This window comes from Dromiciops gliroides, chromosome 5, assembly GCF_019393635.1.
Source record: "Dromiciops gliroides isolate mDroGli1 chromosome 5, mDroGli1.pri, whole genome shotgun sequence".
NCBI lineage: Eukaryota > Metazoa > Chordata > Mammalia > Microbiotheria > Microbiotheriidae > Dromiciops > Dromiciops gliroides.
Window position 1 is genome coordinate 143,649,542 of NC_057865.1, and position 24,727 is coordinate 143,674,268.

The 24,727-nt window shown below is 38.2% G+C and overlaps 1 protein-coding gene across 1 annotated transcript in view; it reads left to right on the top strand.

The window, feature by feature from the left end:
• The first annotated feature begins 583 nt into the window (after window positions 1-583).
• SLC26A3 (solute carrier family 26 member 3) overlaps window positions 584-24,727 on the top strand; it is a 34,607-nt gene continuing 10,463 nt past the window's right edge. The window contains exons 1-15 of the mRNA XM_043967899.1: window positions 584-714; window positions 1,218-1,357; window positions 1,468-1,578; window positions 1,802-1,911; window positions 4,194-4,358; window positions 6,344-6,496; window positions 8,136-8,218; window positions 10,778-10,922; window positions 11,087-11,200; window positions 11,307-11,384; window positions 15,428-15,523; window positions 20,266-20,372; window positions 22,855-22,924; window positions 23,026-23,118; window positions 23,875-23,970. Coding sequence (XP_043823834.1) covers window positions 584-714; window positions 1,218-1,357; window positions 1,468-1,578; window positions 1,802-1,911; window positions 4,194-4,358; window positions 6,344-6,496; window positions 8,136-8,218; window positions 10,778-10,922; window positions 11,087-11,200; window positions 11,307-11,384; window positions 15,428-15,523; window positions 20,266-20,372; window positions 22,855-22,924; window positions 23,026-23,118; window positions 23,875-23,970 — 1,692 coding nt within the window. The remainder of the gene's footprint in view (window positions 715-1,217; window positions 1,358-1,467; window positions 1,579-1,801; window positions 1,912-4,193; window positions 4,359-6,343; window positions 6,497-8,135; window positions 8,219-10,777; window positions 10,923-11,086; window positions 11,201-11,306; window positions 11,385-15,427; window positions 15,524-20,265; window positions 20,373-22,854; window positions 22,925-23,025; window positions 23,119-23,874; window positions 23,971-24,727) is intronic.

The window sequence follows — 24,727 nt, forward strand, 5'->3', positions numbered from 1 at the left end:
GGGACAATAATAGGAAAACTGCTTGAAAACCAATATCTTTGAGTTCTATAGATGAAATGCATCTTTAAAAGGAAAGCAAAGACATTGGAACATCTCTGGCTTGGGTTGGATTCACAGAGTTGCCTTTATGCCTATTCTGTTCTGTACCTCAACATCACAACTCTGGGAAGTTTTCTATTAAAAAAAAAAGGCAGGAACTTTCCTTGATGAAAAGGTAAAAAATTGACTCAGTGATGAGCAAAGCGAATCCAATTTTTTTTCTTTTTGGCAGTCTTTTTCAAAAGTACCTTGTTTGCTTACCCCAGAGCAGTGGGGTAAGCACTGCTCACTGAAGTAAAGAGGAATATCACTGTGGCAAAACACAATCTCAGTTCCTTAATCCAGCTTCTTTTGATCTCAAAAGGTGGTAACATTCAGTTCGGAGTTCACTCATCTGTAAATTGCATCACATTTTCTCTGAGTTATTTAAGAAGCAGGTTCGGTTGTTTATTTTCAGGGCTTTTAACCAGCTAAAAGTAAAGAGAAGCATCTGAGATCAACTTCTAGAGAGGTCTGCGTTTAACACAAGACAAAGAAAAGCAAAATGATTGAGCCCATGGGAAATCAATATGTTGTGGCCAGACAAGTATATTCACAAAATGCTTTTAGTGAAGAACATAAGAAGATGAAAAGACACCATAAGACACTTTGGGACCATCTCAGGATATGCTGTAGGTAAGGAATATCTTAAGTATTGGGCTTAATGATGGATGAGGGTCTGACTCCAAAATTCCTGAGCCTTCAGTCTCTTCTTTTTGGCTCTGACTCAAAGCTTCATTGGTTTCCCATGGATTTTTTTTTTCTTCTGGGCTCCCAAACTCTCCTACCACCTGCTGGAGCTGCAACAATAGCCTCTAAAGTGAACACCTTCTTGGTTCTCAGCATAATCTGTCCGAAGAGATAAAGCAGTTGTAAGGGAATGAATATCAATAGAAGTATGTTTCACTACCTGGAAGAAATGAAGTCTTGCTGAGAGGGGTGGGTGAGGGCAGGGGAAGGGAGGGTTAAGATGCAGAAGATAGCAGGGGGTAGTATCTTCTGGTTTAATCTTTGGCATATTTTAATCTCTGCTTGTCCTTCAATTTGTCCAATTTGTCCAATTAGCTGTTACTAGACTCAGATTTTAGATAAGCTATTAGCTGACTGACCTGTCTTATGGCTTTTTAAAATATTTTCAGGTGCTCCTCACAAAAGGCCAAGAAAATTGCCCTTTCTTTGTTCCCTATAGCCACCTGGTTACCTGCATATCGTCTAAAGGAATGGCTGCTCAGTGATATTGTTTCTGGCCTTAGCACTGGGCTGGTAGCTGTACTGCAAGGTAACCTTCGATGAAGTCTGAATACCAAATATATAGAGAATCTGATGAGAGCTAGCCTAAGACTGAAGCTGTTTAACATGACAGGTCTTCCATCTGTTCCCTGCTTGCAGGTTTGGCTTTTGCTTTGCTGGTAGACGTCCCCCCAAGTTATGGGCTCTATGCAGCCTTTTTCCCGGTCATAGTCTATGTCTTCTTTGGCACTTCTAGACACATATCTACTGGTAAGTGAAATCATCGTGGAGATTGAGTGTTCATCCTCCTTTGCTTTCTTTCATCTTATTAACCATCCATTTCAACAGCCCCCAAATCAGCCATTTTGTGCTCTATGGAAGAATAGGAGTTATAAATGGAAATTTGTCTTAATATTTTTCAAATTGTGTTTGAATGATAAGTGTATTTTTAAGAAGCAGTTTCTAATCATAATTCATCTCTAATGTTAATTAGGTCCCTTTCCAGTTCTGAGCATGATGGTGGGAGCAGTAGTTGCAAAAAAAGGCAACATTGATCACGTAACCACAGCTGCTTCCATCACCTTTCTAGCTGGAATTATTCAGGTCAGTATTATCATGTGGAACCTACTAACTGAATTACTTTGAAAGAGAGTGCTCTGGTCACTCGTCCCAAATTGTTGTTGCTGATTTTCTCCCTAGAACTAGTTCCAAAAACTGTCCCCTGAGTTTTATCCCTATGTAATTCAACAAAATGATTATAGAAGGATCAGTATTTTTGGAAGCTGAGGGATGTGTTTGCAAAAGCTATCTATGAAGCAGAGGTGTGACTGGTAATTCTGGCACCTGGAGACAATTTAGAGCAGGGCACACAGAGGCCAATCCATCCTAGTTCGGAACAATCATACAAATCTTGGTAAGAGACAAGTGAGGGAAGGAGGTAGCAGGGTGGGGAACGATGTTGGGGAAGGAAAAGGTATAGGAATCTTGTGGCAAAAACTTAGCTTCAGGGAAAGGGCAGAATTGTCGTAGAGCCATGTGGCACAGGGCCAAAGGGGATAGCAAACCAGAGGACCACCATGAGGAAGAAATGTACTCTTCCCAAAGAAAAAAGGTTGGTGCCCTGGGGCAAATCCCCAGTCACTCAGCCCTGAGAGGGAAGGAAATGAGGTCCCGCATATGATTCATTTTGCAGCTAAAGTTTGAAATCTGTCATTCAATAAAACACCCAGGTAATAATCAAAGAAGCAACTCAAAGAAGAGTCAAATTGTGAAATATTAAAGATAACACAGAATCATTGACTTTGCCCATGCCTTTGGCTAGTGTTACTAGTTAAGACATTTAGTGATCTTTTTAAAAAAGTAAATTTCTATAAATACATAAGCAATGTAATCTCCAGGGAGACAAAGTCATTCGGACAACTTGCAAAGTAGTTGTCCATATTCAATATATTCACAACATATTCCCAAAAATGTCCAACCTTTGTGTATCTTCATGGCATGTGGTTCATACTGCTTTTCAAGGAAGCCCGGTGAGGACAAGATACGGCGATATCATGGAAGGAACTGAGAAATTCTCATTAGTCTAATGTTAACTACAGATGCTTTGGGGACATTAACTCTGGCAATCTCCAGTTAAGACTGGGCATTCAAAATGCCCTAGGATGTTCAACTTTGTACTTTTATTTAAACAGAGTAACTGGCTCAGGAGACTTTAAGTGCACGAGCATGCGCGAGCGTGCGCGCGCATACACACACACACACACACACACACACACACATCTCTGACAGCGTCACAAATGAGTTTTATGGGTATCCAAAAGGACTAATATTTAGATAAGCTTGTCAGCTAAGTGACACAGTGGATAAAGTGTTGGGCTTGGAATCAGGAAGACGAGTTAAATCTCACCTCAGTTTTTCTTTTGAGTCTTCTTATACAAAATGACTAACATGGAAATGTTTTACATAATTGTACATTGTAACCTATATCTAATTGCTTCCCACCTCAGAGCCGGGGAGTCAGAGAGGGGGAGGGGAGGGAGAGAGAGAAGGAGGGATAGAATTTGGAACTCAAAACTTGAAATTAAAATGTGTGGTGTTTTGTTGTTTTTTTAAATCTCACCTCAGACATTTACTAGCTGTGTGATCCTAGACAGGTCGGTCACTTAAACTTTGTCTACCTTCATTTCCTCATTTGTAAAATGAGGATGATGATAGATAGCATAGACTTTCCAGGGTTGTTGTGAAGATAAAATGAGATAACATATACAGTGCTTGGTAACCCTTAAAGCACCATATAAGTGCTAGTTATTATTAAAAATAGATCGGTGAAAGATATAAAGACATAGCTACTAAGCAAGTTCTCTTATCTTTTAAAACAGTTTTCCTCTATTATTATGAATGTAATCATCAATAAATCTGAAGATTTCAAAGAACAAAACATATAAAATCATGAAATGTTGCATTTAGTTTTTTAAAGTGTATTTTTATTTTTATTTGCGGGGCAACGAGGGTTAAGTGACTTGCCCAGGGTCACACAGCTAGTGTCAAGTGTCTGAAGCTGGATTTGAACTCAGGTTCTCTTGAATCCAGGGCCAGTGCTTTATCCACAGCACCACCTAGCTACCCCCTAGAGTGCATATTAATTTTAATTCCCGTTATCGCTGGAGAATGCTATGATTATACATTCCATCTGAAAATGGTGAAATACACCAAGGGAGGAGGAAAGCCTGGATTGGCAGCATTCTCTGTAGTCAGAACACCAGGCTTTGGATTGTTGTTTCAGCTCATACCTTTATATTCTCAATGATGATATCTGTTGCTCCTTTAGGCTGTTGGGATAACCTGATGTTTAACACTGACATTGGCTTTGTGACCTTCCTTTTCAGCTAATCCTGGGAATATTAGGGGTTGGATTCATAGTTATCTACTTATCTGAGGCACTAATCAGTGGCTTCACAACAGCTGCAGCAGTTCATGTGTTGGTGTCCCAGCTGAAATTTATTCTCCAGCTTCCAGTCCCTTCACACTCTGACCCTTTTTCACTTTTCAAAGTAAGTATTTCCCCAGTCTTATTATTTCTTTTCCTAAGAAATTTCTTCCTCCTCTAACTCCCCATATTTTCCCCTAACCTTTAAACTCCCTGACTGATCTTTTGGATTCCTTTCTCCCCTACCCTCACTGCGCAAGTGGAAAGCTTGTAGAATTCATTTGGACCAAGGGATAGTAAGTACTAGGATAAATAATGAGAATTGACTCGACAAATCATACATACTGGAGTAGACACTAATGAAAAGTGAGACATATTGGAAAGAGCACTGAGGTCAATGGAGTCAGAAGACCTGAATTCAAGGCCTAATTTTGACACTAACTTCACGACCATCAACAAGTCTAAGCCTCTACTGAGGATAATACTTGTGCTGTTTACTTCATCGAACTGCTGGAAAGTCATCTGTAAACCTTAGAGTGTTATATAAGTGTGGGCTGCTATTATTAGAATAATAAAAGAAGAATCAGAGCCGAGAAAAGGGATTTTAAATTACTATAATTCATATTCTAACCCTTAGTGGAATACCATATTATTATCATTAATAGAACACTACTCATTAATAACTAATTTAAAACCACATCCTTTGACCTCAATTCTTGAGTATTTTCAAAATGGGAGGGGAGATTCAATGTGTACTATTACTTTTCAAATCTTTATAATCTCCTTCTACATTCTTAAAACTATCAGATTAAAAAAAAAACCTATCAGATTCAGTCAGTCAGTCTTTTTTTTTAAGTCATATCCAACTCTTCATGACCCCATTTGGAGTTTTCTTGGCAAAGATACTGGAGTGACTTGCCATTTCCTTCACCAGCTCATTTTATAGACGAGGAAACTGAGGCAAACAGGATTAAATGACTTTCCACAACTAAGATCTGAGGCTGTATTTGAACTCAGGAGGGTGAGTTTTCCTGACTCTGGGTCCAGCACTTAATTCACTGGGCCACCTAGCTGGCAGACTCATACTGCTAATTTAATCAGGTGAGAAATATTTCCTTCCAAGTGTCCAGTTCCTATTCACAAATAAAAATGGATTAGCTTTGAAAGGTCTGGTTTCAGCCATTAGTCTTCTCCATTGTAGGATAATTGAATTTGTTCTTGAGTCATCCCTTATACTTCAGTCAAGTGTTAGGGATTCAAGACTAAATTTTGCTTTTGAATATAATTTTACTTTTGATCAAGCAGGACCTACATGAAATAATTGAGCCACTCTCTCCACCAGAAGTAGAAGCCAAAGTGTTCCCAGGAGTAGAGAAGTGAGTTATTAATTAACTGTCTGCTTTAGGCTTACACTCAATGATCTAGGACACTGGTTTCCAAATTTTGGAAACCAGAGGATGGGAGAAGTGATGACCTGGGTATGTTAAAGAGAGAAACTGGAGAAGAGACATTCTAAGAGGAATTGGTTGAGACTCTAGTTTTTCATAGGAAAATATGGAATAATTGTGTAACAAAGAAATATCCCTACGAAGGCATGAAAGCGAAGTAAAAAAAAAAAAGTAAAAATGTTGAGGCATGTCCATGGAATTTGTCATCTGTCAAAAGGATCTTCAACAAAAGTTACGAGAAGGAGCAGCTAGGAGACTCAGTGGATAAAGCACCAGCCCTGGATTCAGGAGGACCTGAGTTCAAATCCAGCTTCAGACACTTAACACTTACTAGCTGTGTGACCCTGGTCAAGTCACTTAACGCTCATTGCCCACCCCTCCAAAAAAAAAAAAAAAAGAATTACAGGAACTCTGCTCCAGAATGCTGATCTAGCCCCTCAAGTTATGATTCCTTGTGTCTTCTCCTGCCATGTACATACTAATTGTCATCTATATGAAGTCCTAATTAGCATGAGAGCAGACTCACTCTCAATTTGATGTCTCTTTCCTCAAATGGCTTATTTTTCTCTCTTTGGAAAAAAATGTAACTTATTGTGTTGGGTAAAGGTGATATGTTAATATAATTCCAGAGATGGTTTGTTTGTTTTTTTAATCTTTTTAGGTTCTGAAGTCTATCTTCACACAAATTCAGAACAGTAATATTGCAGATCTTGTGACATCCCTCATAATGCTGATAATTGTGTTCATAGTTAAAGAAATAAACCAGAAATACAAAAACAAACTTCCAGTACCCATTCCAATCGAATTCATCATGGTAAGTGTTTATATGAAAGCTTTCTTTCTTAGAACTAATGCTTAATGCTGCTCTTTGTAGTTTTTATACAGTCTCTATATCTTATACATCCTTGTATAATCCTGAGGCATTAGCAGACCTGGGATCTCATGAGTTCTCTACACACAACTGTCATACTGCAAGACTGTGGCATTGGAAAAAGTCTGTAGATCAGAGGAAGTCAAAGGACTTGGATTCAAATCCTGGTTCTGCTACTTGCTACTTTGACAAATTTGGACAAATTATTTGTCTTCTCTACAACTCAGCTTCTTCATCTATAAGAGGAGGTGGTAGCACTAAATGACTTCTAAAGTCCCATCAAGATCTAAATCTATCATCCATGTGCAATTCAAAGTTAAATAACTTTTTTCATGATTCTGGACTCACTGTCCTTGCTGGAAATATGGATAGCAAAACTTAGAAATAAGGGGAAAGTTTATTTCCATATCAGTTTGTTTTTTAATTCTCAAATTTCAGAAAAGTTATTTAAGTGGTTCTCTGTATATGAACTAAATTATCCTTTTTTTAAATAAAAAAGTATATCTTTTGAAATGTAGTTTTATGTTTATAAGAACAAAACTCTTAATTCTGGCATCTCTTTCACTGACCATATTTTATCAACTCTCTTAATTGTTCTCTTTAATTTGGGGCTTTCTTTGTCTCTTCAACATATTTCTCAATACTGAGCAGCTAGTACCTCCCTCTACATGCCGCAAATAAATCAAAATGTGAGAGGACCATCTGCTATGCAAGTTTGCTCATTTTTTTATTTTTTGAGCTTCCTTTGACCTATCAAATGTAATCTTTTAGAATTTAGGGCCTATGTCTTTCTAATGTTTTGCACACAGTAATTAGTGTATTGTGAACATTTAATAAATACACAAATATATGAAGGATCTGTGATTTCAGCAGTGTGAGACTCCCAGTATAGGCATTTCCCCCTACCAAGCCAGATCTCAACTCTATGTAACATAGCAACGTCCTACTGAACTGTGGAAGCTAAGAGATTTGGTCCTGGTCACATGATGAATAAGTGTCAGAGACAAGCTTTGAACCCAGATATTCCTATCTATCTATCAATCATCTATCTTCCTGACATATATGCACATATATACATAATTCTGATTTTAATATGTATGTGGGTGTATATATATATATATACATATATATATATATATATATAATCACTCTATCTCCTATACCATGCAGTAGCCACCAGCAAACAAAATACAGAAACACTTTGGGATGCCAAGGTTGGAAAGATAAAACTAACACTGTGTAGACCAACATTGCTAATTGTCAGAGTACTATTTGCAGCCTAGGAAATTGAAGGCAGGAATATTTGGAGGACCAGGTCAAAAGACAGAGGAAGAAGAAAAGGATTTTGATCTAGCATCTGTAAGAGATTTCAATGTGGGGAGGGAGGGGGGAATGGAGGGAAAGGGGCAGAGAATGTGAGTCCCATTACAAGAAAGAGGTTATTTTTTCTACCCTTGTGAGCCTCGAAAGATGAAAATGCAAAGATGATAATAGAAAGTGAAACTAAATGGGATAGAGCCTCTTATTTGGTTCATAAGATTCTAACGTGGTTAATTTATTGTTTTGTGGGGGGTTTTTTTAGACAGTCATTGCAACAGGCGTGTCCTATGGTTTTGATTTCGAGCATAGATTTAATGTGACAGTGGTTGGCAAAATGGAAAGCGGGTAAGTGCGTTCTTTTAAGAGATCTTTCCCAAGCATGATCCTTGGCTTAAACAAGATTATTCACAGATGAATAATTTAAAATAGAAAATGACGTTGTCAAAGCCTGTCACCAGTCATTTCCTTATCACAAGACACTCCCCTTGACCTCTTCCTTGATTGACTATAAGGATAGGAAGGAAAGGAGACATCATTAAATGCTTTTTAGAAAATCCTATTTTTCGTACACCAAAATTGCCCCTTGCGCAGAGATACATTGGCCAGGTGGATAGGAGTTTATTCACGGACCCATAAACAAGCAAATTTTGAAGTCATCTAAGGAGTAGGAATAGGCAAAATAAACCAGCTTTTCATGAAGAAGAATCAAACAAAGCTAGGTCCATTAATAAATTACTATAAACAACAAGTGTTTTGATTAAGTTGCCAAAACCAATTTCTTCAAGTTCAAAAGAGACAAGCAAGAAATAATCTGTATGCTGCTTCGGTAAGAGGCACCAAATGTCCTTTTGAAAACATTGTCAAAACCATTCCAGCAGACTAAGGAAGGACCCACCTCCTGACAGAGAGGTGTTGGGTTCAAGATGCAGAAGGAGACATGTTTTGGGATATAGCTATTGTGGGAATTTGATTTGTTTGACCACATATATTTGTTAAGGATGGGGAGAGGTTGTTTGTTCTTGGGGAGGAAGAGAAAAGAAATTTTTCTTGAAATAAAAGCAAAAAAACCCCAAAACGACACAAAACATAACCAAAGGGGCAGCTAGGTGGCACAGTGGATAGAGCACCAGCCCTAGATTCAGGAGGACCCGAGTTCAAATCCAGCCTCAGACATTTGACATTTAACTAGCTGTGTGACCTTGGGCAAGTCACTTAACCCCAATGGCTTCACACACCCCCCAAAAAAAAACCACAACCAAACCCTCAAACATTGGCAAAGCATTTGCTACCATTGGAAAGAAGTATGGAAGATGGAAGTCACAACCAGTATATGGAATCTGGACATGTACTATATTTTATTCTGTTCATTTTACTAAGATATATGTGGTTATCAATCTTATGCATTTAAAAATAATATTTAAGGTCAAGCATGACATGATGGCCAAGCAAGACAAGAGCCTTGAACTCAGAGTCAAAAATTTGAATCCATTTTCTGTCTCTTCCACTTGTCAGGTAAATCTTTGGGTAAATCTCTTTGCCTATCTGAGGTTGAGTTTTCTCATCTAACGCATGGTTGATAATCCCATATATATATTGCCTACCTCACAGGGTTTGGGGGAGGATCAGATGAAATCATAATAATATGTAAACTGCTTTGTAAACTGGTAAAACAATATATAAATGTAAGATGGTTAGGAGAAGGAAAATTCAGCATCTATTCTGATTTTTACTTGCTGTCTTCCTTCCCTTTATTCTTTTTTTGGGAGGGTGGGGCAATCAAAGTTAAGTGACTTGCCCAGGGTCACATAACTAGTAGGCATCTGTAGCCATATTTGAGCTCATGTCCTCTTGACTCCAGAGCCCATGCTCTATCCACTACACCACTGAGCTGCACCAGTTCTCTGAATATCATATTAATAATCACCATTCACATAGCACTTTGTGGTCTGCAAACTGCTTTATCTGCTATCTCATCTGATCTTCACAACAACCCTGTGAGGGTAAGTGCCATTATTATTATTCCCATTTTACAGATGGAGAAATTGAGACATAGAGAGGTTTGGAATTGCCCATGATTATACAGTTACTGAATATCTCAGGCAGGATTTGAACTCCAGTCTTCCTGACTCCAAGTCCAGCCCTGTATCCATTATGCCACTTGGCTACTCACAACAATTCTATGTAGCAGCAATTTTCTTTAGCTAATTGCTTGGCTTTCTGTTCTCACAAAATAGGGGATGATTTCCCCTATATCAAGCAAAACTTTTTTGTTTTGTTTTTCTCAGAATTATGGTGTTGGTTGTGGGGTTTTTTGCTTTGTTTTGGTTTTTGTTTGTTTGTTGTTTTTTTATAAGTAGCCCTCACTCACCATACATTCCACTATAGGATACCTTGTTTTGGAAACCTTAGAATCAAAAATGAGAAGCAGTGTGGTGTAAGGGATAGGGAAGAGGCCTTGAAACTAGAGATCCCTGAGTTCAAATACTTTGAGACATGCTGTATGAACCTTGACAGTTACTTAACCTCTCATTGCCCAAGGTAACTTTTGTCTGATTCACTGTAAATTGAGGAGAAGGTATTGCCCTGCATTTATAGTAGGTGTTGCCTCAGTTGGAAGTTCCCTGTACCCATAAGATCACAGGTTCTGTTCCATATTCAAACGTATTTTTTTTAATTATTGAGCCTATAAAGATATAAATTTAAGAGCATATTGCTTTTGTCCATATCAGTTGAAAAGTATGCAAGATTATCTCCTGCCTTTGGGCCACAGTTAGTGTTTTGCACCAACTTCAGGCAGTGCTTTATACCAGTAAAATAGCAGATTCCGTGCTCTCAGCTTTGCCAAGTTTTCATGGACTCAAGCTCAAGAGATAAGAAATATCTTAACCCTAATCTCAATTTCAGATTTCAAACACCTTCCTTACCTTCTATGGACATTTTGCAAGATATCGGTGATGCCTTCTCCATTGCAATTGTTGGATTTGTAGTAGCATTTTCTGTTGCAAGTGTATATGCTATTAAACATGATTATCACATTGATGGAAATCAGGTAAATCTAAAACTTATAGCAGGCCTAATTAAGGCACTTTAAAATTAGTTTTGTTTTTAGTCTTTGGGGTTTTTTTTGTGAGGTTTTTGTTTTGTTTTGTTTTGTTTTGGCCAAAACAGCTCTGCTCACTCTTCTAAAAGACTGCCTCATTGTTTTCCTTGCAGGAATTACTGGCCTTTGGATTGAGTAACATAGTTGGTGGGTCATTCAAGGGATTTGCTGCAAGCACTTCACTTTCAAGATCGGGCGTTCAGGAAAGCACAGGGGGCAAAACTCAGGTATTTCAAGATCTTTGCTACTAAAGTACCTGCACGTTAATTAACCGCAACATCACAAACAAGAAGACCTGAGCAAACTTGTTTTGAGAATCTTCCACTTTTCCAGATTGCTGGGTTTCTATCAGCTATTATTGTTCTGATCGTCATTGTGGCCATTGGATTTCTTCTGCAGCCCCTACAAAAGGTAATTCTTTTCCCCATTCTCTGGGGGCTTAAGAGATCCCTCCTACTGTTCATGAGCTAAGGGCCCTAGGGAAAAGGAGGTGGCTAAAAGTTCTCTTGTCTCAACAGATTCCAATGTTTGGGTTGACCAAATTGTTTTCATTTTCCCCAGCGGTATTTTATAAATGTCAGGAATGTAAATGCCCAAACTATTTTATCATGTCTCTTCTTACCATGTCAGTAAGGCCCAAGTATAATATGTTATGTTAAGACAGGAGGACCAGCTCTTGGCATCAGCTCTTTATTAAATACTGGTTGCAGTGAACTTTTTCCAGGACTTAATGAAATCAGTTCCTCTAAGTTAGAGAATGGTGCTACAAGCCATACAACTGTCTCTCACAGAGACTCCCTTCTAGTTCCACAGGTATTGATTTGACTCCAAGACTAGCAGATTCTAGGAATAAGAGCTAGCATCCTGACCCCTTGCTCAAATTGGGATGTTAGATCTGAAATTCTAGTGTCCTTCAACCCATTTCACCTAGGCTGTAATGTTTCCCAGAGCAGCTAAGTGGCACAGTGGATAGAGTCCCTCAGTCTGGAGTCAGGAAGACTTCAAATCCTGTCTCAGACACTAGCTGCATGACCCTGGGCAAATCACTTAATCCTGTTTGCCTCAGTTTCCTTATCTGTAAAATAAGCTGGAGAAGAAAATGGCAAACCATTCCAGTATCTTTGTCAAGAAAACCCCAAATGGGGTCACAAAGTCTTAGACACAATTGAAACAACTTAACAACAATAATGTTTCCCAGACTGCTCCAGTGCACTTCAATTTGATCAACGTTTATCAAAGGTCTACTACTGTCAAAGGATTATACTAGGTGCTGGTTATACAAACACATAAATAAAATGGTTCCCTTTCCAAAGAAGCTTACATTCTCCTGGAGAAAACAAGTAAATAAACAAGTAAATGTTAAATATTAAACCCTGACAAAGTAACAGAAAGTAATTTCAAAGAACAAATTTCCACCAGAAAAAAATAATAGCAGATTATAGAAAAATGTCTGATCTGTAGCATACTATGTGACATCCATATAAACTGCTGGGTATTTATGATACTATTGCACGGAGCATGGTAATACACTTTGTGACAGGCAGCTAGAAGCTAAATGATGCAGTGGATAGAGTGCCTGACCTGGAGTCAGGAAAACCTGAGTTTAAATTCAGCCTCAGACACTTACTAGCTATGACTCCAGGCAAGTCATTTAATCAGTTTCCTCTTCTGTAAAATGAGTGTAACGATTGGAATGACGCCACCTGCTGGAGACTTACTGTAGAATAGTTCCGCCCATGAAGCGAAGGTCTTTGAGGGTAAGACCAGGAGTCTTTTCTTTGGCGTCAGGAAGTGACGCGGGCTAGTGGGAGGAGGAAGGAAGAGACTGGTGCTCGGTCTCACGCTCTTTCCTTGGGACTCTGGTGGAGAGTGGAGCTAGAAATGTGCTCTCCCTTTAATAGATAGGAATCTAGGCCTTTCTCTCTCTTTACCAAATTCTTATTCTCCTTAATAAATGCTTAAAAGTCTAACTCTTGCTAAAGCTTATAATTTATTGGCGACCACTCATTGGATATTTTAGACAGACTAGCTAGAATTTTAGCCCTTAACATGAGGAAAATAATTTCTGAGGTTGTTATGAGGATAAGACAAGATAACATTTGTAAAGTATTTTGTAGGCTTCAAATGAGATAAAACTAATATGGATGGATTTGTAACTGGAAATTTTTCATCTTTTATTATACTACAGCTGAAATATGCTTCTGACATTAGGTGTCTGTCTGTTTTAGAAGATAGCACTGTGTAAGCTTTTACTTTGAGGATATGGTGCTCCTCTCCTGCTAGGCCTGTGGGATCTTATTGATTTCTTTTTTTTTTCTTTTTTTTCTTTTTTTTTTTTTTTGGTGAGGCAATTGGGGTTAAGTGACTTGCCCAGAGTCACACAGCTAGTAAGTGTCAAGTGTCTGAGGCCGGATTTGAACTCAGGTCCTCCTGAATCCAAGGCCAGTGCTTTATCCACTGCGCCACCTAGCTGCCCCGATCTTATTGATTTCTAAAAAGTCAACAATGCAAGCAAGGGAGATGATAGGATAAGACATTTGGACCTATAATATTGTGAGGAAGAGAAAAGAATGAAATCCCTGAGAAATGCAAACAATAACAGGAAAACATAGCAAGATCAGAAACACAGAGGTACACCTACATATACTCACATACATAAGCACACAAAGAGATACTAAGTCATATTGGTTTTTCTACAGACTGCTTAACTAGGCTCTATTAACCCCCAAGAACCGCGTAAAATCTAATCTTTATTTTGGTGGGGTAATGATGGTTAAGTGACTTGCCCAGGGTTACACAGCTAGTAAGTGTCAAGTGTCTGAGGCCGGATTTGAACTCAGGTCCTTCTGAATCCAGGGCCAGTGTTTTATCCACTGTGCCACCTAGTTGCCCCCAAATTTAATCTATTTTAACCCATTTAGTTCCTTTTCCATCTTCTACTGAACAGTAGAAGATTTCCTTCCAGAAATAACATTCTTGTGATTTTTTTGATGTTTAATCACCTGAAACAAACAACCTCTACCTCTTCAAACTCATGACATGGGGTTGTTTTATACAAGGGAAAGGAATAAGTTGTTTGTTTTTTTTTAATTAAATGGTGCCAGCTAGGTGGCGCAGTGGATAGAGCACCAGCCCTGGAGTCAGGAGTACCTGAGTTCAAATCTGGCCTCAGACACTTAACACTTACTAGCTGTGTGACCCTGGCCAAGTCACTTAACCCCAATTGCCTCACTAAAAAAAATTTTTTTAATTAAAAAAAAAATTAAATGGCTTCAGTTTTCTTTTTAGTTAGTTGTTCAGTCATCTTTCAGTCGTATTCAACTCTTAGTGACCCAATTTGGGGTTTTCTTGGCAAATACTGGAGTGGGTTTGCCACTTCCCTCTCCAGATCATTTTACACATGAGGAACTGAGACAAACAGGGTTAAGTGACTTGCCCAGGGTGACACAGCTAGTAACTGTCTGCAGCCAGATTTGAGCTCAGGTAAATTAATCTTCCTGATTCCCAGACCAGTGCCCTATCCACTGTACCACCTAGCTGCCAATATTTGTTTAGTCATTTTTCAGTCATGTCCAACTCTCAGTGACCCCATTTGGAGCTTTCTTGGCAAAGATAATGGAGTAATTTGCCATTTCCTTCTCCAGCTCATGTTACACATGGGGAACTGAGGCATTAAGTGTCTTGCCCAGGGTCACACAGATGGTAAGTATCTGAGGCTAGTTTTGAACTCAGGAAGAGGAGTATTCCTCACTCTAGGCCCAGCATTCTATCCACTGTACCACCTGACTCCCCTGACTTGGGAAGTAATTCAATTCAATTTAAGCCAACAATCATTTATTAACCACTGCTATATATTAGACACTGTGAATGGTACTAGGAAGATAAAGACAAACACTCTCTCCCCACTAAAGGAATCTACATTCTACTGGAAGAAGCAATATGCATCAGGACATACAAAGACAAAATATATTCAGAATAATTTCAAGACCTCCTCTAGTCTAAGTAACTTGTGAAGCTAATTATCCGAGCCAGTTAAATTACTCAAATTGTCTGATACAGAATAGTCAGGATGCTTTCTAGACATTTTGAAATGTAAATGAAGGAACCCCTCAACAGAGGCTGCTTGAACAGGTTTCTGTACCATAGCCATGAGCCATATTGCTCTGGTGCTCATTAGTGACTTACTGACTATTAGGGGCAATGAGATCTTTGGTTGAAATCTCTCTAGAATCTCAAGGCATGGCACAAATTGAGCTGCTATAGTGAGAACAAAGCTTCTGTACAGGGAAGAGCAAAGTCTCAAGACTAGTATGGCTTAATTTATATTGGAAAAGCTGTTACTCTGTGCCAGGCTTTCTTCATCCTTTTAAAGCCCTCTCTTATCATTAACCTTCACCTTTGCATCTGAAAACTTATTTGCTCAACAAACGATCTCCTGTTTTTCTTTTTACCAGTCTGTGCTGGCAGCTTTAGCTCTTGGGAATTTAAAGGGGATGCTGATGCAGTTTACAGAAGTGCGCAGATTATGGAAAAAGGACAAGTATGATTGTGTGAGTAGAAAGTAATTTTGTACTTTTTTAAAAATGAAATGATGGCAGCCTCTTATGCTGCTGTATATAAAATGCAAGCCAGGATTTAGAATTTAAAGGGAATTTGGGGTTTGTTGCGTTAATTTCCTAGCCATGTTTAAGTCATAGACATTCATACATCTGGGTACCTGAGGTTTGTATTTAGTTAGGGAGGGAGGGGTCATATGTCAATTAGAAAATCAGACACATAAAATCCTGTTTCTATCCACTAGACATGTGATAACTATTTTAAAATATTTGAAAGACTGGTTAATGGAAGAGACATTATAATTATTCTGTATGTTATAGTTTTGTAGGAGTGTAGTAGGACCAACATTATTTGGGTTTGATGGCTCAGAGTGAGTATAAATAACAATTGTTTCTGTTCTGGCCAAAAACCCTGAGGGTATTCCCCTCCCGGTTTGATTTTGATTTTTTTGAGTAGGCAAACTAGGCCACCTTTTGTCTCATATTTTACCTAGCCATAAATTACTGAATGGGTGTTGCCTCAGACAAACAGAGACCTGGGAAAGGGCAAGGTCTCCCATTGTATCTGGGGTCATCTCCAGTGGTCCTGACCTATGCCTTGCCACTGGACTCAGATGACCCTGGAGGAGAGAGTGAGGCTGATGACTTTGCATAGCCCTGCCTCACTTAAATCGAATTCACTTGCCAGTCAACCCTCCTGACGTCATTGGTCCTCTTTGAGAACAAAGGACAAACCACTAAGACCAAGGAATGGAAGTTACAGTAAGATTTCAGGTCAGTATAGGATAAAACTTTGTAGCAATTAGGGTTGTAAAAAAAAAGTGGAATAGGTTATTTAATGTTTTAATGAGTTTCAGAAGCTGGTTGAATACTTGTCAGGTGTGTTTCACATAGGATTTATATATCAGACAGGGTCATAAAGCTTGAAATCACAATTTTTAAAATATATTTTCATTTATTTCATTAAATATTTCCTAATTACATGTGAAAATTTATAACATTCATTTTTAAAATCTGGAGCTCCAAATTCTCTCCCTCTCCCTCCCCTTTCCCCCTCCTTGGGAAGGCAAGCAATTTGATATTGATTATAAATGTGAAGTTGTGCAAAACATATTTCCATACTAGCCACATTGCAAAAGTAAACACACACCCCAAAAAGGAGAAAAATAATGAAGGTAAAGAAATTATGCTTCAATCTGCATTCAAAGTACATCATTCCTTCCTCTGGAGATGTATAGCATTTTTTATCATGGGTGCTTTGGAATTATCTTAGCTCATTGTCTTGATCAAAGAAGCTAAGTCTTTCATAGTTGATCATCCTTACAATATTGATACTGCATGCAATGTTCTCCTGGTTCTGCACATTTCCCTTTGCATCAGTTCAAAAAAGTCTTCCCAGGTTTTTCTGAAAGTATCACAATCATATACCACAATCTGTACATCCATTTTCCAATTGATGGGCATCCTCTCAATTTTCCATTCTTCGTCACCACATAAATAGCTACTATAAATATTTTTGTACAAATAGGTCTTTTTCCCTTTTCTTTGATCTCTTTGGAATACAGAGCTAGTAGTAGTGGTATTGCAGGATCAAAGGACAATCACAGCTTTATAACTCATTAGGCATAGTTCCAAATTGTTCTCCAGAGTGGTTGGACTAGCTCACAACTCTACCACAGTGCATTAGTTTACCTTTTTTCTATGTCCCCTCTAGCATTTGTCATTTCCTCTTCTGTCATGTTAGCCAATCTGATAGGTATGAGGCGGTATCTCAGAGTTGTTTTAATTTGCATTTCTCTAATCAGTAGTGATTTAGAGCATTTTTTATGTGACTATTGATAAATTTGATTTCTTCTGAAAACTGCCTGTTCATATCTTTTTATCATTTATTAATGGGGCAATGGCTCTTATTTTTATAAATTTTTCTCAGTTTCCTATGTATTTGAGAAATGAGACCTCTATCAGAGAAAGTGGCTGTAAATTTTCCCCCAGTTTCCTGTTTTCTTTCTAATTTTGACTACATTGGTTTTGATTGTGCAAAAGCTTTTTAATTCCATATAATCAAAATGATATATTTTACTTGCCATGATCCTCTCTATCTCTTGTTTGGTCTTAAATTCTTCCATTATCCATTGATCTGACAGGTATTTTCCCACACTGCACTATTTTACTTATTATCACCTTTTGTCTAAATAATTTATTATAATTATGAATGTTACATATTAACATGAATATCATTACAAAATATATAATGTTATAGAGAGTTATTTATACAATATTATAAGCTATTGTTATTATTACCCTTTGGGTCCAAAATATCCATCTTGAGCTAATCTTGGTATATGATGTAACAAGTTGGTCTGTCTAGTTTCTGCCAAACTGCTTTCCAGTTTTCCTAGATATTTTTGTCACAATGGTGAGTTTTTACCCCAAAAGCTTGGATCCTTAGGTTTATCAACCACTATATTACTATGGTAATATACTTCTGTATATTGTGAACCTAATCTATTCCACTATTGCACCATTCTATTTTTTAGCCAGCACCAGATTCTTTTGATGAATACTGCTCAGTAATATTGCTTGCAATCTGACAATGCTAGGCTGCCTTCCTTCACATTTTTTTCCCACTGCTTCCCTTAATATTCTTGACCTTTTGTTCTTCTAGAGGAATTTTGTTACTATTTTTTCTAGCTCTATGAAGTAACCTTTGGTAGTTTGATTGGTATGGCACTGAATAATGTAAGCAGCTAAAATTAGCCTCCAGTGCCCCAAATGGGCTGCCCCTCCCCCAGCACTATTGCTCTCCTCGAAACCGTCCCAGGCAAGTAAGCCTCACATGCCAAGCCCAGCCCACAACCCACTCAGTGGGGATGGGCACAAAGGGCCTCAGGAACACCCCAGCTTCCTCCTCCTAGCCCCCGGCTTCAGGCACGACCTGCACAGGGGGGTTGTGCCCCTGCTGGCCTTGGACACCTGCCCTGGGGGCACCAGTGAATTAGCTTGGTGTGCATGGGCATGGCCTGGCTCGAGGTTTGAGGGGAGAGGAGGGATATATAGCCTGGGGGGGCGGGGAGAGACGCTAGGAGGTTAGTCGGTAGTAGAAGAAGCTCAAGAGAGCTGAGAAGGAAAGAGGCTGCTGATGAGAAAAGAAGTGAGTTGAATGAGGACAGCTTTCAGCTAAGAAGGGAGCAATGTAGAGAGGAGGTGAATCAGTGAGAGTGAGGCGTGGCTGCAGTAGCGAAGTGGACAAGCCATACCCACAGATGATGAGATGCGCAGGGATATAGGAAGCAGCAGAGTTCATTGGCCGAGGTTTCAGGTTGTATATCTTACTTTCCTGTGTTCTTATTTCTAAACGATTTCTCATAAATAAACCCTGTTTTGTGTTTAATTGAAAAAAGGCTTTTGCTTATCAGTCTGGGAGGCAGTAGGGGAGGGGGAACTTCCCAATTGGCTCTTCCCATATTAAATTAAACCCTTTACAGATTGGGTCCAGCTAAAAGTTTTCAGATAGTTATAATTTTTCAGATAACTTATAACTCACAAGTTTTATAAGTTTTCAGATCAGAAGCCAGTTAATTTTTTTCACAATAAGTAAATTTACTTAGAATTGTCTTTATTTGTGTGAAAAGTGTTTTGTAATTGTATTCGTATAATCATTGGATTTGTCTTGGGAGATAGACGCCAAAGAACTTTATATTGCCTGCATGTATTTTAAATGGAATTTCTTGTTGTAATCTCCTAGCTAATATTTTAATTTTTTACATCAATACTCATTAAGCAGATTGATCTATAGTTTTCTTTCCCTGTTTTTGCTCTCCTTGGCTTAGGTATCATTAACACCATATTTGTGTCATAAAAGTAATTTGATGGGACTTTTCTTTACCTATTTTTTTCAAATAGTTTATATAGGCTTGGGATTAATTATTCCTTAAATGTTTGATAGAATTCATTTGTAAATTCATGTGATCCTGGGAGTTTCTCTTTCTATCTCTTCCTGTTGGGTTTTGTTGGTAATATATAAAAGTGTTGATGGTTTACATGAGTTTGTTTTATATCCTGCAACTTTGCTAAAGTTGTTCATTGTTTCAACCAGTTTTCTAGTTGATTCTCTAAGTTTCTCTAAGTATACCATCATATCTTCTGCAAAGGATGATAGCTTTATTTCCTCATCGTGTTTTTCTTCTTTCAATTTCTTTTTCTTGTCTTATTTCTATAGCTAGCATTTCTCATACAATATTGAATAATAGTGGTGATAATGGACATCTTTGCTTCACCCCTGATCTTACTGGGAAGGCTTCAAGTTTATTCCCATTACAGATAATGCTTGCTGATAGTTTTAGATAGAGATGACTTATCATTTTAAGAAAGGCTCCACTAATTCCTATGCCTTCGAGTGTTTTAAATAGAAATGGGTGTTATATATTGTCAGTGGCTTTTTCTGCATCTGTTGATATAATCATGTGATTTTATTGTTTTTGTTATTGATATGGTCAATTATTGTGATAGTTTTCCTAATACTGAACCAGCCCTGCATTCCTGGTATAAATCCCTGGTCATCATGTATAATCTTTGTGATTTATTGTTGTAGTCTCCTAGCTAATATATTCAAGTGTCTGAGGCCACATTTGAACTAAGGTCCTCCTAAATCCAGGGCTGGCACTTTATCCACTGTGCCACCTAGCTGCCCTCTCACTTTTTAAATGTATGGTTTGTATGCTGTGTTCTTTTTCCAGTTAATTTGGATTTTTACTTTCCTGGCTGCCATCGTCTTGGGCCTCGGTTTGGGACTAGCAGCTGGTGTTGCATTACAACTCCTCACCATTGTGTTCCGGACTCAGTTGTGAGTAAACATTGGGCACGTTGATCACAAACCCTTTCAGACTTTGACTAGCCAAAATCAGAAGACATGAATTTGTCACTTTTTGTGAAGGAAAAAAGTAGTGTTTAATTGACAGAAACACCTGTCAAAATAAGATGGGCATTACATTTACCCTTAGGTTATCTAGAGATATTTGTAAAGAGCATCAGTATTGCATGACTTTGTAGCACTAACCTCCTCACTCCATTTCTGTTCAAACCTTTGCCACTATTTCAAATATAGTATAGAAAACCTCCAAGCTCGGGTTTGCCCACCTGTATGACAGAACTAGGTTGGAGACAAGTGGATAGATAATGAACCTTAGAGTCAGAAAGAACTGGGGTTCAAATTCTGTTTTGGAAACATACTGACTGTGTGCCCTCAGGCAAGTCATTTAACCTCTGAGTGCCCTTGGTTAGGACTATATATTTCAGAATGGTTACTATTTCCTCACCAGGAGCTCCTTCCTAGGATGAATTCACAAGTCCAGACACATCAACAAATCATCATAATGGTAACTTCTTTCCAGACGGTCTAAGGGCCTGGACTGAGGCTTGTTAAACATTAGAATAAGTTGCTGACTGAGGTTATGACTCCCATTACTGAAGAGATTTTTAACAAAGAAAACTATTCTTCTCCTTGGGGTTTAAATCAGTCCTGTATATAACCAGGTGGTAGAATTAGAGGACTTCTAAAGTCTTTCCTTCCAGTCCTAATATTCTATAGAAACCACTTATCAATCATTAGGAACTAAGTAGCTCTATTACAGAGTATGCTATCACCATATTTAAAGCTTTAGGAAAACACATCCATAATAAATGTACATATTTGTATTTAAATAGTCACCCATGCCTAAAATTCCTTTAATAAATAGTTATTGAACGCCTCTTATTTGCAAAGTAACAATTGGAATAACAGCTTACATTTATAGATAAAAGACTTCTGACTGAATGTAAGTCCCTCGAGGGTAAGTTCTGTTCCATTTTTGTTTTTATATTCTCAGCACCTAGCATAGTCCCTGGCACCATGGTAGGTGCCTAATAAATGTTTGTTGATTGATTGATATAAGGCCTTAATATTTGCCAGGCACTTTCCTCACAGTAGCAACTAGGTGGCACAGTGTGATGAAATAATGAGATTTAGCAGATACTCAAAGACCCACCTGGAGATTAATCTAGACTGATTGAATCAAGTGAGAGTGATTAACTGCTGATTAGCCTACTTCAAGTTAACTGGATTGTAATCACAACTTGAGAACACCTTCAGAACCAATGGATTTGGATGACGCCAACCAATCAGCTTGAAGCAGTGTGTAAGGACCGCCTCTGTTCCAGACCTATAAAAAGCTTCCACAATCAGTTTGCTGGAGAGAGTTCATGATTGAAGCAGGCTTGTGGCAGAGGTCTTGAGGAAGAATCAGACCAGGCTGGAACTCTAGACTAAATAGGCTTTTTTTCTTAACTTTCTGAACTCCATGAGAATATCTGTATGCTTTAATAAATGTTTAATGCCCAAGGACTGATGCTAAAGCTTCTAATTTAAGGCGACCACAATTTAGATTTTAAACATCACAACAGTGAACAGGGTGAACTCATCTTCATGAGTTCGAATCTGGCCTCACTAACTATATGACTCTGGCCAAGTCACTTAACCCTGTTTCCCTCAGTTTCCTCATCCATAAAATGAGCTGGAGAAAGAAATGGCCAACCACTCCAGTATCTTTGCCAAGAAAACCTCAACAGTGGTCATGAAGAGTCAGACATGACTGACACAACTGATCAACAACAACTTTCTCATGACCACCTTAGGAATTGGTGCAAGTATATCTTGGGTATAGAAGCCAGACCTCTGAGTACAATTAGGATCCATAGGTTCATAGCTGGAAGGGACCCTAGAGGTCGTGTCATCCAACCTACTCATTTTACAGGAAAGGAAATCAAGATCCAGAGAGTTATGCTCTGAAGGTCTTTAAGGCCTTCAGTAGAAGAGATAAGATCTGAAGCCTGGTCTTCTGGCCACCAAATCCTGTGGTTTTTCCACTGTACCACAGTGTCTATCAACCCCATTTTACAGTTAAGAAAAAGCAATGTTAAGCATGAAAGAACTCAAAATAACAGTAATAACTGATATTTCCATGGAGCTAACCTATCATCTCATCTGACCCTGAGAAGAACCCTGTAAGATAGGTGCAAGAGGTATCGTTATATCTATCTGAGGCTTAGAGAGTTTAAATGATTTCCCAATTAGGAAGTGCCAGAGTCAGGATCTGAACCCTGGTTTCACCTGACTGTAGCACTCTTTCCACAACACAATGTTATCTCTCTAAAGAAGAAGAAAAAGAAAACAGACATATTTTCTGTCCTCAAGTGTTTTTTATAATAAGGCATAAAAAGATATAAATTTTTATACCACAGACCTAGTTCTAATATGTGATGTTTTTTATTTTATACTCATTTCTTTATAGCCCAAAATGCAGCACATTGGCCAATGTTGGAAGAAGCAACATCTATAAGAACAAAAAAGATTACCCAGATGTGAGAACTTTTCAGTTTTACTTGATATATTTTTATGTTGACTTGTGCTTAATTCCCTACAGATTATATTCAGAAACTAATGCTATGTTTCTCTCACATAGATTTATGAGCCAGAGGGGGTGAAGATTTTCAAATGTTCATCTCCTATCTATTTTGCAAATATTAGTTTCTTCAAGAGAAAACTTATTGATGCTGTAAGTTTTGGTGTGTTTTAAAAACATACTTATGTGTATTTACTATTTTTCTTCTAAATTCCAGGGAAAAATTATTATGCTCCTTAAAACAGATGGTAGACTGTAATATAAAGTACAGTAGATTCCGACATTTGGGGGCTTTGCTGACATCATTGTGCCCAAGGTGCTTGTTGTGAGACTGCCTCATGGCCGAAAATACTTCATAAAAAGGTTCTTTTGGTTCTTCAGGAAAAAAAAAGTCCTTTGGATGGGGCTCATGATGGACCCATCTTATGCTGAGTTCTGTTCTCTAGCAAAGAGTGTTATAGTATGATTTTGTCATTCTGGATTTTGTTGCTATTTCCCTAGCCAATTCCTTATGGAACACAGGGTAAGGAATAAGGAAGCAATCCAGAAACAGCAAAGGAGGAATACTTAATATTTTAATACATCCTGATACTGGTCAAAATGACAATATATATTAAGTGACTAATGCAGTGGATAAAGTACTGAAGATAGGGCAGGTGGGACTCCAATTTGAGCAATGAAAGGAAGCACAGTGTGAATTCTAGCAATCCCCCCCACCACCACCATTTTGTTTTAATAGTCACAGATAAAAGAACAGTGGGCAGTTAGGTGGTTCAGTGGATAACAGTTCTTTATCCTTCAATCGAACTGAAATCAAATCAAATTTAGATTTGAATCAATTTAGAAATGAATTACATGAAGAACACAATGTATGTTGGCAGTTATGTAATCCAATGATATATTTTTCAGGTTGGTTTTAATCCAGCTAGAATTTTGCGAAAGCGCAACAAAGCCCTGAAGAAAATTAAAAAATTGGAAAAGAAGGGACAATTGCAAGCAACACTAGTAAGTGCTTTGGTCATATTATATGTGATATATAGAGTTGTATATTTTAACTGAAAGCTTAGTAGATATGTTTTGAGATTTCAGCCCCATTAATCTGCATGTTCCCAAGTTGATACCAAAGGCAAGATTTAAACTTCAGTCTTCCTAATTTCAGGAAGCTAGATGATACAGTGGATAGAGCACTGGATTTGGAATCAGGAAGACTCATCTTAATTAATTCAAAGACAGCCTCAGACACTACTAGCTGTGTGACCTTGGGCAAATCATTTAACCGTTTGCCTCAGTTTCCTCATCTATAAAAGGAACAGGCAAAGAAAATGGCAAACCACTCCAATATCTTTGCCAAGAAAACCCCTGAATGGGGTCACAGAGGGTCAGACACAGCTGAACAACAAGAACAACCTCCTGATTTTGAGACCAGGCCCTATGTTCCGTTCTTTCCCCTCAAATCTTCATTGCAGATTAGTTAACTTAATTTAAAGCTGTGTTGCTGGTTATCATTTTCAAGTAAGTATTTAGATGGCTTCTTAGATAGCAATTGCTTCTATTTGGTCTTCCTCCCTTAGGTCTTTCCCCTCTCAAAACCACACAGCTGCCAAGATTATTTTGATAAGCCCACTCCCCTACCTAATAAACTCCAATGGCTCCCTATTACTTCTATTAGCACATATAAATTGCTCTGGTATTTTAAGCTCTTCATAACTTGAATAGATACAACCTTTCCGGACTTATTATGCAGAACTCCCCATTATATACA